The following is a 13870-nucleotide window of genomic DNA, read 5'->3' as shown; positions in this document are numbered from 1 at the left end:
GGTGTAGAGGGCTTCTACATCCATAGTGGCTAGGATGGTGTTTTCAGGAAGATCACCGATGGATTGTAGTTTCTTCAGGAAGTCAGTGGTGTCTCGAAGATAGCTGGGAGTGCTGGTAGCATAGGACCTGAGGAGGGAGTTTACATAGCCAGACAATCCTGCTGTCAGGGTGCCAATGCCTGAGATGATGGGGTGTCCAGGATTTCCGGGTTTATGGATCTTGGGTAGCAGATAGAATACCCCAGGTCGGGGTTCCAGGGATGTGTCTGTGCGGGTTTGTTTTTGTGCTTTTTCAGGGAGTTTCTCTCTGGTCACTCGATTACAGACCTAAAAAAGTTGCAATTCTTCAACAGAAAAATTCAAAAACAGACTCCAACGAGAGACTGCTGAATTGGAATTAATTTGCAAACTGGATACAATTAACTTAGGTTGAATAGAGACTGGGAGTGGATGGGTCATTACACAAAGTAAAACTATTTCCCCATGTTTATTTCCCCCACCACCACCCCCCACTGTTGCTCATACGTTCAACTGCAGGAAATGGCCCACCTTGATTATCACTACAAAAGGTTTTCTTCCCCCCCTACCCCCATCCCCCGCTCTCCTGCTGGCAATAGCTCACCTTAAGTGATCACTCTCCTTATAATGTGTATGGTAACACCCATTGTTTCATGTTCTCTATGTATAGAAATCTCCCCACTGTATTTTCCACTGAATTCCGATGAAGTGAGCTGTAGCTCACGAAAGCTTATGCTGAAATAAATTTGTTAGTCTCTAAGGTGCCACAGGTCCTCCTTTTCTTTTTACCATTGACTATTCTTGTTGTTCAAGACTGCCACGCCACCATCACAATGGTATCCCAAGAGAGTGCAAAAACCAGTTGTGCACCTACACATATAAGTTATTTAGTTAGTGAGTTGCTATTGCAGATTGTCAACATGATTCTTAGTTGATATAGTGTTTCTTGTTAGCCATGTATATGATCATGTATATGTGTCTGGGAAGTTTTATAAAGTAGGATGGAGGAATATGATGTCCTGTCTCTTTAAATGTTTGAGCACTCCCCAGTGCAAAGCCTCACTTTCATGTCAGTTTCAGTTTTGTCCCCAGAGCAATAAAGCAAGCACAACAGACAGCGGTTTGTCCATCAGCTCCCTCTGTGTCTGCCTCCTCTGCTGGCTCCAGAAATATAACAAGCAGGAACAAATGTGTTGCTCCTGATAAAATTAAGGGACGAGATAGGTGATAGTTTGGGTGAGGTGGTATGAGTTTGTCTGGTTGTCGGAGGGAAAAAGTAGGAAAAATCATGGTGCTGTCTTGAAAAATTGCAAATGAAACAGTTTTGGTAGAAAACAGGAAAAGTTATGGCCCATAATGTACACATCTGTTGTGGGGATTTCAGACAACTGTCATGCTTGACCTTAGGAAAACTGCAAAATAGCCTGTATTTTACACTAAATGTTGTTTAAATCCATTTAATATTCAGATCATATTTTTAAATAATTTTAAAAGCCATAGTCCTACACTGGACATACGTAGAACCAAACTTGTCAAAATTCATGTGGAATCTTGTTCATCAGAAGTCTGATTGGCTGACAAAGACCATGACTTTTTTGAAAATTCATACAAGTCACAGCATTTGTTATGTGACTTTTGCTGTCCCCGAAAAAAATCTGCCCTATTTTGACAAAATTATGAGTCTCTGAAAAGCTTCAGTTTGCACATGCTTAATAGAAGTTGTAAGAAATTTGCAGCATTATTCTCTGAAGATTGCATCTGCACTGGGCATACTCCAGCCCTTCACAGCACATATGTGCAACCTGACTGAGCATACGCCATCTCCACAGTGTGAATGAGCATTCTCCAGCTCAGGGTTTCAATGGTTGAGCAATACTATTCCTGAAATTGCTCCTACCAGCTGCCAAGGGCTGTTGTGGCACCAGGCAATGGAAGTGAAAGCAGCGAGATGGTCTCTCCCAGGTTGTCACTGGAGAGGGAGGAATCAGCCTGACTCAAATGCATAATTGTGAAGAGTCAAGGGGAAAGGAGGCAGTTGCAGGCTGAGAGGGTTAATAGCAAGGAAGGTCAGGGCAGATTGGACGGGGGGCAGAAACATCTGTAACCACTACAGCATGTTCTCTTGCTAAACCTGGAACTGAAACCAGAGTCCAGCATTCCTCTGTGAAACCCACCAACAGTGTGTGTCACATAGAGGGTTAACAGTTTTCTACTGCTACTAGTTACTCCATTAACTCAACTGTCAGAAGTCTGTGCTGTGGCTCTAAAGGCTTCAACCCTGCTGAGATCATTATGGTTTCACTTGATGTAACGTCTGTTTTTTTTCAGTTTGCTTTCATAAAAACCTAGACAATTATAGTAAAACTATCTACATTAAAATAACATTAAGGTTGCAAAGTCAAGCATTGAAAAGTAAGGAAATACCAGAAATAAGGGTGACTGTGCAATCTTAAAAAGAAAAGGAGGACTGTGGCACCTTAGAGACTAACAAATCTATTTGAGCATAAGCTTTCTTGAGCTCACTTCATCGGATGCATGCAGTGGAAAATACAGTGGGGAGATTTATATACACAGAGAACATGAAACAATGGGTGTTACCATACACACTGTAACAAGAGTGATCAGGTAAAGTGAGCTATTACCAGCTATTTTTTTTCTTCCCCCCCCCCCCCCAGCTCTGCTGGTAATAGCTCACCTTAAGTGATCACTCTCGTTACAGTGTGTATGGTAACACCCATTGTTTCATGTTCTCTGTATATATAAATCTCCCCACTGTATTTTCCACTACATGCATCCGATGAAGTGAGCTGTAGCTCACAAAAGCTTATGCTGAAATAAATTTGTTAGTCTCTGAGGTGCCATAAGTCCTCCTTTTCTTTTTCCGGATACAGACTAACATGGCTGCTACTCTGAAACCTGTGCAATCTTAAATTTGGCTCCTTGTGCATTTATAATATCATCTTTAATTACATGTTCACATTTTTTTCAAGAGGCTCTCTCCCATTCAGTGCACAGGGGTCCTGTGAAAATCATAGTATGTGATCATGTAAAGACTGTATCATAATGCATATTCAAAAGGGGGACAAACTATTGTTGCACAGGTAGCCTTAATTCTGACACTTCCTACTTTCTGAGTGCTTGACTTTGCAGCCTTAATAATGTTCTTTTAATATTTCCCACCTATATAATTTAACATTTATATTGCATTAGTACCTAGAGGCCAACCATGATCAGGACTCCATTGTACTGGGTGCTGCACAAATATATAGAAAATGACAGTCCTCACCTTACAGAGCTAACAATCTAAAAAGGAGGAGTTTATGGCTCCCCTGTCGGACCCCTCAGTACAGATGTCCCAAAGAGCATTGTGTGGCGAGCTCATGCAAGTGTGGAGACTCTGACTCAGTACAGCACCCCCTCTTCTAAGCCAAATAACTCTGGTCACATTTTCAAACATAGGTACCTGAGACGAGGCATCTGCATATCTCTTTATGCACCTAAATAAAAGTTGTCTGATTTTCAGAGTTGCTAAATAAAGTGAATGGGAGCTGTGGGTGCTCAGCACCTAAGTTCCCTCTAAGTTATGCGGCCAGGCAGCCACCCAGCAGGCTATCAAGTGCTGTGCACTTCAGGTGCCCCTCCCCCCACTGTCATGTGCTGCTCCTGCCCTCTGCCTTGGAGCTGCTCCCGGGAGCCTCCTGCTTGCTGTGCAGAGGTGGGGGAGAGGAGTAGGGTTGTTGATGTCAGGGTATCCCTCTTCCCCTGCCCCTGTACCCTATCTCTGTCACACACACACACACACACTCTTACTTTGTCTCTGTCTCTCACACACACAGTGTGTCTTTCTGACACACACACACAATGTGTGACACAGACACAAATACTCTCTTTCACACTCACCTCCCAACACATACTTGTGTTGTTGTTTGTTACTTCTTGATACTTCATGCAATGCACATCTGTTCTCTGTAATTTTATTCTTTCAAAGTGCTGTTATTTGAGGTTTTTTACTGGTCTGTGCATTTCATAATTTTTATTTCTCTCTTACGCTTAAATTTAATTCTTTAATTTTAGTTTAATTTTAGTAGTGAGTTCTAAAATGTCTAACCGGTCCTGGCTGAAGTAATTATCTCTATGATAACTTTGTAAAAATATATATGATATCTAGGTTTTTTGTTTCTATTGGTGGCGCACATCCGCACATTACCTCAATAATTTGGTGCACATAGCAAAATTCATTCAGCATATAGATGAAAAAAATTAGAGGGGACATTGCTTAGCACCTCTAGAAAGAGGCCAGTATTTAGGTGTGTTTATATTTAGGTGTACTGAAGTTAACTGCTTAACTGTAACAGTTTGCTAATGTTGGCCTCTGTGGCCAGTTTGCTATCCCTAATTCCTCACTACAATCCACCCCCAAACCCTTCCTTGCACATCAGTTTTCAGATAACATTCTTCTAATACAGGGGTTCACAAACTGGGGGTGAACCCTCAGGGGGTCGCAAGGTTATTACATATGGGGTGTCAGCTGTCAGTCTCCACCCCAAATCTCACTTTCCCTCCAGCATTTATAATGATGTTAAATATATTAAAAAGTGTTTTAATTTATAAAGGGGGTCGCACTGAGAGGCTTACTCTGTGAAAGAGGTTACCAGTACAAAAGTTTGAGAACCACTGTTCTAATAGGTATTTACCAGTTCCCTAATCTAATTTCACCTCTGTCTCATTTGCCTTTGGTTTCTTTTTCCTGATATATCTTTTATTGTAGATGCAGTCCCTCAGTCTTTGGTACCTGCTGTTTTCTCCTCCAGATCATTAATGAAGCTCTTGTATCAGCCCCAAACTGGGGCCCTGAGGGACCTACTACTGTAGTTATTTCTCCATAGTTGGATGTTCAGCTTCACATCAAGAAGGTTAAGAAATATAATATTCAAACACTTTATTTTTAAGATTGGCAAGATCTACTCTGGTATTAATACCTTTATTGGGGATCCATGAGTTTGTCTTTACCTTCATCACTGATGAACAAGTTGAAGGATTGTCAAGACATATAAGACTCTTCATTCAATTAACAATGAGCTCCTTTCAAGTAAGTACTCTGTTACAGTATCTTTCCTTAGAGACAGGCTGTTCCCATACAGACTAGATAGCCTGGTTTTATTTATTATTATCCTTCAACATATATTGGCTTAACATGATAGTGTTACACTGGATCGATCAATAAATTCACAAAAACAATTTCAAATTGGCAGTTTCCTGAACAGACTAAAATGGGAAATTTGACAGTCTCTCCTGCATATGTCCCTTCTCATCCAGTGAGTCCCGCATCTCCTCACAATCAGCACAGTCTTCAGAGGTGATTCTGACATGAATCCCCTTTCAAACATAACAACATAAGAATGGCCCTACTAGGTCAGACAAAGTGTCCATCTAGCCCAGTATCCTGTCTTCCGACAGTGGCCAGTGCCAGGTGCCCCAGAGGGAATGAACAGAACAGGTAATCATCAAGTAATCTATCCCATCGCTCATTCCCAGCTTCTGGCAAACAGAGGCTAGGGACACCATTCCTGCCCATCCTGGCTAATAGTCATTGATGGACTTATCCTCCATGAGTTCTTTTTTGAACACTGTTATGGTCTTGGCCTTCACAACATCCTCTGGCAAGGAGTTCCACAGGTTGATTGTGTGTTGTGTGAAGAAATACTTCCTTTTATTTGTTTTAAACCTGCTGCCTATTAATTTCATTTGGTGACCCCTATATCTTGTGTTATGAGAAGTAGTAAACAACGCTTCCTTATCTACTTTCTCTATACCAGTCATGATTTTATAGACGTCAATCATATTTCCCCTTAGTCATCTCCTTTTCAAGATGAAAAGTTCCAGTCTTATTAATTTCTCCTCATATGGCAGACCCCATACCCCAAATATTTTTGTTGACCTTTTCTGAACCTTTTCCAATTCCAGTATATCTTCTTCAAAATGGGGCAACCATATCTGCATGCAATATTCAAGATGTGGGCATACCATGGATTTATATAGAGGCAATATGATATTTTCTGCCTTATTATCTATCCCTTTCTTAATGACTCCCAACGTTCTGGTCACTTTTTTAACTACTGCTGCACATTGAATGGATGTTTTCAGAGAATTATCCACAATGACTCCAAGATCTTTCTTGAGTGGTAACTGCTAATTTTCTGCATTACTTTGCATTTATCAACATTGAATTTCATCTGCCGTTTTGTTGCCCAGTCATCTAGTTTTGAGAGATCCTTTTGTAGCTCTTTGCAGTCTACCTGGGTCTTAACTATCTTTAGTAATTTTGTATCATCTACAAATTTTGCCACCTCACTGTTTACCCCCTTTTCCAGAACATGTATGAATATGTTAAATAGGACTGATCCCGGAACAGACCCCTGGGGGACACCACTATTTACCTCTCTCCATTCTGAAAACTGACCATTTAGACCTACTCTTTGTTTCCTATCTTTTAACCAGGTTTCAGAGTAGCAGCCATGTTAGTCTGTATTCGCAAAAAGAAAAGGAGTACTTGTGGCACCTTAGAGACTAACAAATTTATTAGAGCATAAGCTTTCGTGAGCCGAAATACATCCAATGAAGTGAGCTGTAGCTTACGAAAGCTTATGCTCTAATAAATTTGTTAGTCTCTAAGGTGCCAAAAGTACTCCTTTTCTTTTTATCTTTTAACCAGTTACCAATCCATGAGAGCACCTTCCCTCTTATCCTGTGGTAGGGATATGCCAACAGGGTGCATGTGTTGGAAGCCTGTTAAATTACAAAGCAGGAATATCCTAATAAATTTCTCTGGACAACATTTTCAATAACAACCAGTCATTTGGGAAGGCCTCAATTTTTGATGCCCAACCTGGAATACCTTAACAACACCTGCTTTTCATTAGTGTTGAGCATCTGCCTTCTGAAAATCAGACCCTTCAAGTTGTCTCAAATTCACCCTGGAACTGATATGCTTAAACTCACTAGCCCTTTTTGAAAAGTTAGGCCATTAGATACAATATCTATAACCTAGAATATCAAGGTTGGAAGGGACCTTAGGAGATCGTCTAGTCCAACTCCCTGCTCAAAACAGGACCAATTCTCAATTTTTCCCCTAGATCCCCAAATGGCTCCCTTAAGGATTGAACTCACAATCCTGGCTTTAGCAGGCCAATGCTCAAACCACTGAGCTATCCCTTCCCAGCTTCAATTAATTCTGCCAAAACCAGCCTCAAAACCAAGGGGGAGGGCAGAACTGCCAGCCATGCTATTGCCAAGCAGGGCATTTTACTGGTAAGGGGACCAATTTCCATTGCTCCAGAGACAGCACATCTGGCATTCTGTTGCAATGAGATGGAACTTGAAGCAAGTGCAGAGGAATAGGAAGGGAAGAGAGAAAACTTTTAAAATGGTAGAAAGGTTTAGAGAACAGCAAGTTTGCCCTCATCCTTCTTTCTGTATAAAATTCCTCTTTCTTTCCTTCTTTCGAAGGTTTTAGAAATTTTCACTTCCCTTCCTCTTCAGCTTCCAGGCATTGGCTCTTGTTACCCAGCATTCCAAAATTCAAGAATCTCCCACCCCTAATGAGAAACACACCTGTCTTCCTCCAAACAGCCCAGCCTTTATTTCAATCATATAGCTGCAACTGTCAGCAAATGCATACTGCATTGTGATGTAATCATGTAGAAATGACAGCCCCCAGAGCCCTGCATTCCAGGACCTATCCCTACAGCACAAGGGAAGGAGAGGTCCCACTTGTCCCACCATCTCCAGTTAACGTGGTCTAGGAGCCAGAGCTCATGAGCGCACTACATATCTAGAGTGAGCTCTTTCGGCTGGCAGTGTACAGTATAAACTCATCATAATGCCAGAGCTGCTGATCCCAAACTCTGGAACATTCGGGTTCATTCAACACATTTGAATAGAGCCAGCTTGTAGAGGCTGTATCTTTCGGAATGTTTGATCCCTCCAGCCCTAGTCAACTTCTGTACAATTCCAGCACAAACAGATATGGAAAAATATAATGATATGAAGGAGTGAAAAGGGCTGCTAGCATTAGCTATGGGCAGCACAGGTACCGACTTTCTCATTTCCCTGAGGGCGCTCGACCCAGCCCCTCCCCCCCACTTATTTTGGCCCCTGCTCTGCCCCCAACCTGCTTCTTCCCTCTAGGGTTGCCAACTTTGTACTCGCACAAAACCAAACACCCTTGGCCCGCCCCCTGCCCCACCCCTCCTCTGAGGTCCCACCCCTGCCCTGCCCCTTCTCTGAGGCCCCACCCTGCTCATTCCACCCCCCCACCCCTGTTGCTCACTCTCCCCAACCTCACTCACTCACTCACTCACTCATTTTCACCAAGCTGGCTCAGGGGGTTGGGAAGCAGGAGGGGGTGAGGGCTCCGGTGTGGGACCAGAAATGAGGAGTTAAGGGTGCAGGAGTGGGCTATGAGCTGAGGCAGTCGGTTGGGATGCAAGAGGGGGTGAGAGCTCTGTCTGGGGGTGCGGGCTCTGGGGTAGGGCCAGGGATGAGGGTTTTGGGGTTCAGGATGGGGCTCCAGGCTGGGGGGGTGGAGCTGAGGTGTTCAGAGTATGGAAGAGGGTATGGGTTCTGGGCTGGGGGTGCAGCTTCATGGGTGGGGACAAAAATGAGGGGTTCAGGGTATGGGAGGGGGCTCCAGGCTGGGGCAGGAGGTTGGGGTACGGGGGGGAGGGCTCCAGCTGGGGGTGGAGGTCCATTGGAATGTTCTCAGTCCCTTGGTTAGAATGTTTCCATTAGTATAAGTCCATAGTCCAGAGGTTTGAGCAGGAAAGAGGCAAAATGTAGATGTTTCCAGTGCCTTTTATAGCTTCTGCCATGTGCAGGGAAACCCATTGTTTCAGACAAAGCCGCAGCACAGCTAGTGGAAAATTATAGGTAGCAAGATGGTGTTTGGAGTCACATGGGCAAGTCACATGTCCATGCATGACTTTGCTTAGTCATAGCAGGAAGCCATTAGTTATACCCCAGACAGAACATTCACAGTACGGTTCATTCAGTGTAGATGGGCGTCTTCCATTGTGAGTTAAGTGTCCTTTTGATGAGCCACTTAACTTGAATAGTTCCTTCCAAATGTGCTGGCTAAATGCCTTGTTGGTGTTTCCCAGAAGCAAACACATTAAAAGTACAGGTATAGATCCAATACTCATATCTTCAGATACACAAATGATACGTGCATACAAATAGCATAATCATATTCAGTGAATCATAACCTTTCCATAGACCTCTTAGATGCCACATTTTGTATGAGATTTGTTGCAATTATATAATAGTGTTAGCAACAATGATCCACATGGTCATAGTTTAATCAGATAATGTCACAACGGTTAAGAGTTGTCCCATAATTTAGCATTTCCTTTCTTTTAAGTGTTGCATTTGTTGGATGTTATGTTTAGGCAACCTTAAATGATTTTAAATGACAAGATTGAAAAAAAGTGAATAGTAAAAAGAACATCTTTTCATCTAGGGGGCCTTGCTAAGCTTCTGCAATTTAGCAGACATTTCACTTTTAAAAAATAAAACAGTTTTTCAATATAGCTAAAGGACTTAATCTGTATTTAGTGCAATTGCTCTCTCTCTTGTTTTTATTTCTAATGAAAACATTACTTTGTAAAAGGATTAACGAATAGCATACAAACTAGAACCAATTCCATTTGTTTAGTCTCTAAAAATCCTAAGTAGTTTTAAACTGTTTTGTTAAGGAAAAACAATTACCTCTGGGATGTGAGATGGAAGTTTTAATTCAAACAATTGGAAAGAGCACAAAATTAAATATTAAAAGTCAGCTCTGCTGTAGCTATGACATCTACTAGCAGCATCTCTGCTTTAGAGAGTGGGGAGATCCAATCATCTCAGCTTAGTGTTGTATAACATGAATTGTTACCCACAGAAAAAAACTACTGGTTCATGATGGTTTAAAAATAGACACAGTCTGTTATTTACATCAAAAGTGAACAATACTAAGACCACACATGCAAATCTCTGCTTCCCAATAGGCTCATCAGAAACCAATAAACATTTCTTCTGAACTTCTAACTTCATCTCCCCCATATAATGTTACTTTTAAAGAGACTACTGCTCACACACTCATGGTCATAGTAGAGAGATTTCTAGATATATAGACTCATAGGGTTAGAAGGGACCGCAAGGTCATCTAGTCTAACTCCCAAACGTTAATAATATTCACTGAGAAATATAACTGATATTGCAACACTAAAGGTGAGAAACTGAGCATAAAAATCATCAAATGTGGAGTGAACAGTAAATATGACAGTCAAATGCATCCGATGAAGTGAGCTGTAGCTCACGAAAGCTTATGCTCTAATAAATTTGTTAGTCTCTAAGGTGCCACAAGTACTCCTTTTCTTTTTTCAATTAATGCTGTCACCTTTTGTATATATGCAAATATATTGTGCCAGATCTTCAACTGGTATACATTAGCAGAGCTCTGTTGACTTCAAGGAGCTACAGTGATTGATATTAGCTGAGGATCAAGTCCACTGCCTCTTTCTTTATATCAATACATATGGAGGATTTGCAGTGCTGCCATGTGTGACTGCACACACAGCTCCCCGAACTGCAACAGCAGTTTTCCAGCAGGAGATGAGCCTTTTAAAGAGGGCTCCCAGTCATTCAGAAGGACTGACAGGGAAACTGTGGTACTCTATGCCAGCAGCAGATGCTTTTTCAGCTTAGCAGTGGCCTTTTAAAATGGGCTTTGTAGGGTTCCTGGGCCATCAGCTGACACTATATGCCTCACTCCCCTAGTAGCAGTGACTTCTCCAGCAAGAGAAGAGCCTTTTAAGAAGAGTTGCCAGAAAAGTTCTGTTGTGGCCACCACAGAGTCCTCCCTTCCTCCCCAGTGTCTGGGGCATTCTAATTAGGGGAGATAAATTCTTTAAGAAGGACTCGGGTAATTAGATTTATATGGGAGATTGGTTGTACAATTATGCCCTGATGTAACATGGGGTAAAGAAGATTGTGGCATTGATGATGGAAGAAGGGAAGATAGAATGTTGTGAGGTTGTGGAGAAAGAGGAGAGTTGGGGTGTAATAAGGTAAGCGGAAGCATTTAGTTATTTATTTGAGGTGGTTGGGTGAAAGAACCCTAGGAAGTTAAATTGCACAGGCTATATCTAAAGTCTGTGTAGCTTAAATGAGGAATCTTAATGTCAGATAATAGCCACAGGAGCAGACATGATTGTTTATGTGCCCAACTGAGAATAAGGATTTCTGGAATATGTTTGAAGATAAGGAGGGATATCACAGGGATAGTTTGGGGATCTGTCTATTGGAACTTATGAATTCAAGTTTGATTTTATTAACTTTTTTTACGTGTATGTTTATACACTTACTGACATCTTTCCCTGTGTCCTTGCATCATACTTTCTCTGTTAAGGAGAAGGGTCTGGCCCTGGATGTCTGTCCTTGAATGGAACAGAGAGATGAAGTGGGTGAGGACCAGCTTCTGGTCAGACCTGAAGAAGAGCTTTCTGTAGCTTGAAAGTTTCTCTTTCACCAACAGAACTATGTCTAGTAAAGATATTACCTCACCTACCTTATATAAATATATATAAAATATAAAATAAGTCAGAAAATATCATATTACCTCTATATAAATCCATGGTATGCCCACCCACATCTTGAATACTGCGTGCAGATCTGTTCATCCCATCTCAAAAAATGTATATTGGAACTGGAAAAGGTACAGAAAAGGGCACCAAAAATGATTAGGGGTATAGAACAGCTTCCACATGAGGAGAGATTAATAAGACTGGGATTTTTCATCTTGGAAAAGGAGATATAATAGAGGTCTATAAAATCATGACTGGTATGGATAAAAGAAATAAGGAAGTGTCATTTACTCCTTCTCATCACTCAAGAACTAGGGATCACCAAATTATATTAATAGGCAGCAGGTTTAAAACAAATAAAAGGAAGTATTTCTTCACACAATGCATAGTCAACCTGTGGAACTCTTTTCCAAAGGATGTGGTGAAGGCGAAGAATATAACAGGGTTCAAAAAGGAACTAGATACGTTCACAGACAATAGGTCCATCCATGGCTAGCAGCCAGGATGGGGGGGGGGGTGGTAACCCTAGCCTCTGTTATCCAGAAGCTGGGAATGGGCTACAGGGAATGGATCACTTGATGATTACCTGTTCTGTTCATTCCCTCTGAAGCACCTGGCATTGGCCACTGTCAGAAGACAGAATACTGGGCTAGATGGACATTTCGTCTTACCCAGTTTGGCCGTTCTTATGTTCTTACATTCTTACCTTGTTTCTCTAATATCCTGGGACCAGCATGGCTACAGCAAGGGTGCAAACCTGAATGGAACAGTCATTAAGAATGAATAACAGCTGAAATAGCCTTTCCTTTGCAGAACAAGGCAGAGCCATAAAGAGTTGTTAACCTGTTCAAATGGAAGCATCCTAGGACAGAGAGATAGCTGCCACCCAGGAAAATCAGTTTTTCTAGGTGGGCTGTAACCAAACAACAGATCATCATTGGCTGTCTTTCTAAAAGCTCTGCTCTAGGAATTATTTTTGGGAAGTTCTCTGGTTTGTATTTTATATAAGGTCGGACTAGATGATCAGATTGATCCCTTTTGGCATTGGGATATATGAAACTATGAATTTGACAAGGGATTGAAGCTACTAAGGAGAGTCCCCTGACAATAGGAACTGGAACCTATAAAAGGAAGGCTCTCTTGCTGGCCATTTTAGGCTGTCTACACTATGAGCTGGTGGTGTGATCCCCAGCTTGCACAGACATACTCATACTAGCTCTAATCAAGAGTTAGAGATAGTAGAGTAGCCATGGTTGTCAGGCACTACCTCCAACAATCAGGCCTCATGAGCATAGGTCACAGCTAGTCAGAGGGTTGAGCCTAGGCCAAGGGTGATGCTAGAATCAAGATCTGGGGACAAGCACGGGTAAAAATCAAGATCAGAATCCATAGATAAATCAGAATTGGAACTGTCAGCACAGTCCAGGTGCAGGCCAGAGATTGAGGCCATAGGGTCAGGTTCCAGGGACAAGCCAAGTGAATATTGAATATTGGCTTAATGGTGAAATCCTAGCGGATCTTAAACATAAAAAAGAAGCTTACAAGAAGTGGAAGGTTGGACATATGACCAGGGAAGAGTATAAAAATATTGCTCGGGCATGTAGGAAAGATATCAGGAGGGCCAAATCGCACCTGGAGCTGCAGCTAGCAAGAGATGTCAAGAGTAACAAGAAGGGTTTCTTCAGGTATGTTGGCAACAAGAAGAAAGCCAAGGAAAGTGTGGGCCCCTTACTGAATGAGGGAGGCAAGCTAGTGACAGAGGATGTGGAAAAAGCTAATGTACTCAATGCTTTTTTTGCCTCTGTTTTCACTAACAAGGTCAGCTCCCAGACTGCTGTGCTGGGCATCACAAAATGGGGAAGAGATGGCCAGCCCTCTGTAGAGATAGAGGTGGTTAGGGACTATTTAGAAAAGCTGGACGTGCACAAGTCCATGGGGCCGGACGAATTGCATCCGAGAGTGCTGAGGGAATTGGCGGCTGTGATTGCAGAGCCCTTGGCCATTATCTTTGAAAACTCGTGGCGAACGGGGGAAGTCCCGGATGACTGGAAAAAGGCTAATGTAGTGCCCATCTTTAAAAAGGGAAGAAGGAGGATCCTGGGAACTACAGGCCGGTCAGCCTCACCTCAGTCCCTGGAAAAATCATGGAGCAGGTCCTCAAAGAATCAATCCTGAAGCACTTAGAGGAGAGGAAAGTGATCAGGAACAGTCAGCATGGATTCACCAAG

At 42.2% G+C, this 13870-nt stretch overlaps 1 protein-coding gene across 1 annotated transcript in view; it reads left to right on the top strand.

Annotated features, from left to right (window-relative positions):
* GLP2R (glucagon like peptide 2 receptor) overlaps positions 1–13870 on the top strand; it is a 143918-nt gene that overhangs the window by 117162 nt on the left and 12886 nt on the right. The window contains exon 11 of the mRNA XM_038371934.2: positions 4969–5107. Within this exon, the coding sequence (XP_038227862.1) occupies positions 4969–5107 (139 nt within the window). The remainder of the gene's footprint in view (positions 1–4968; positions 5108–13870) is intronic.

Source organism: Dermochelys coriacea, chromosome 14 (assembly GCF_009764565.3).
Source record: "Dermochelys coriacea isolate rDerCor1 chromosome 14, rDerCor1.pri.v4, whole genome shotgun sequence".
Taxonomy (NCBI): Eukaryota; Metazoa; Chordata; order Testudines; family Dermochelyidae; genus Dermochelys; species Dermochelys coriacea.
This window is presented reverse-complemented; position numbering and strand designations above follow the sequence as displayed.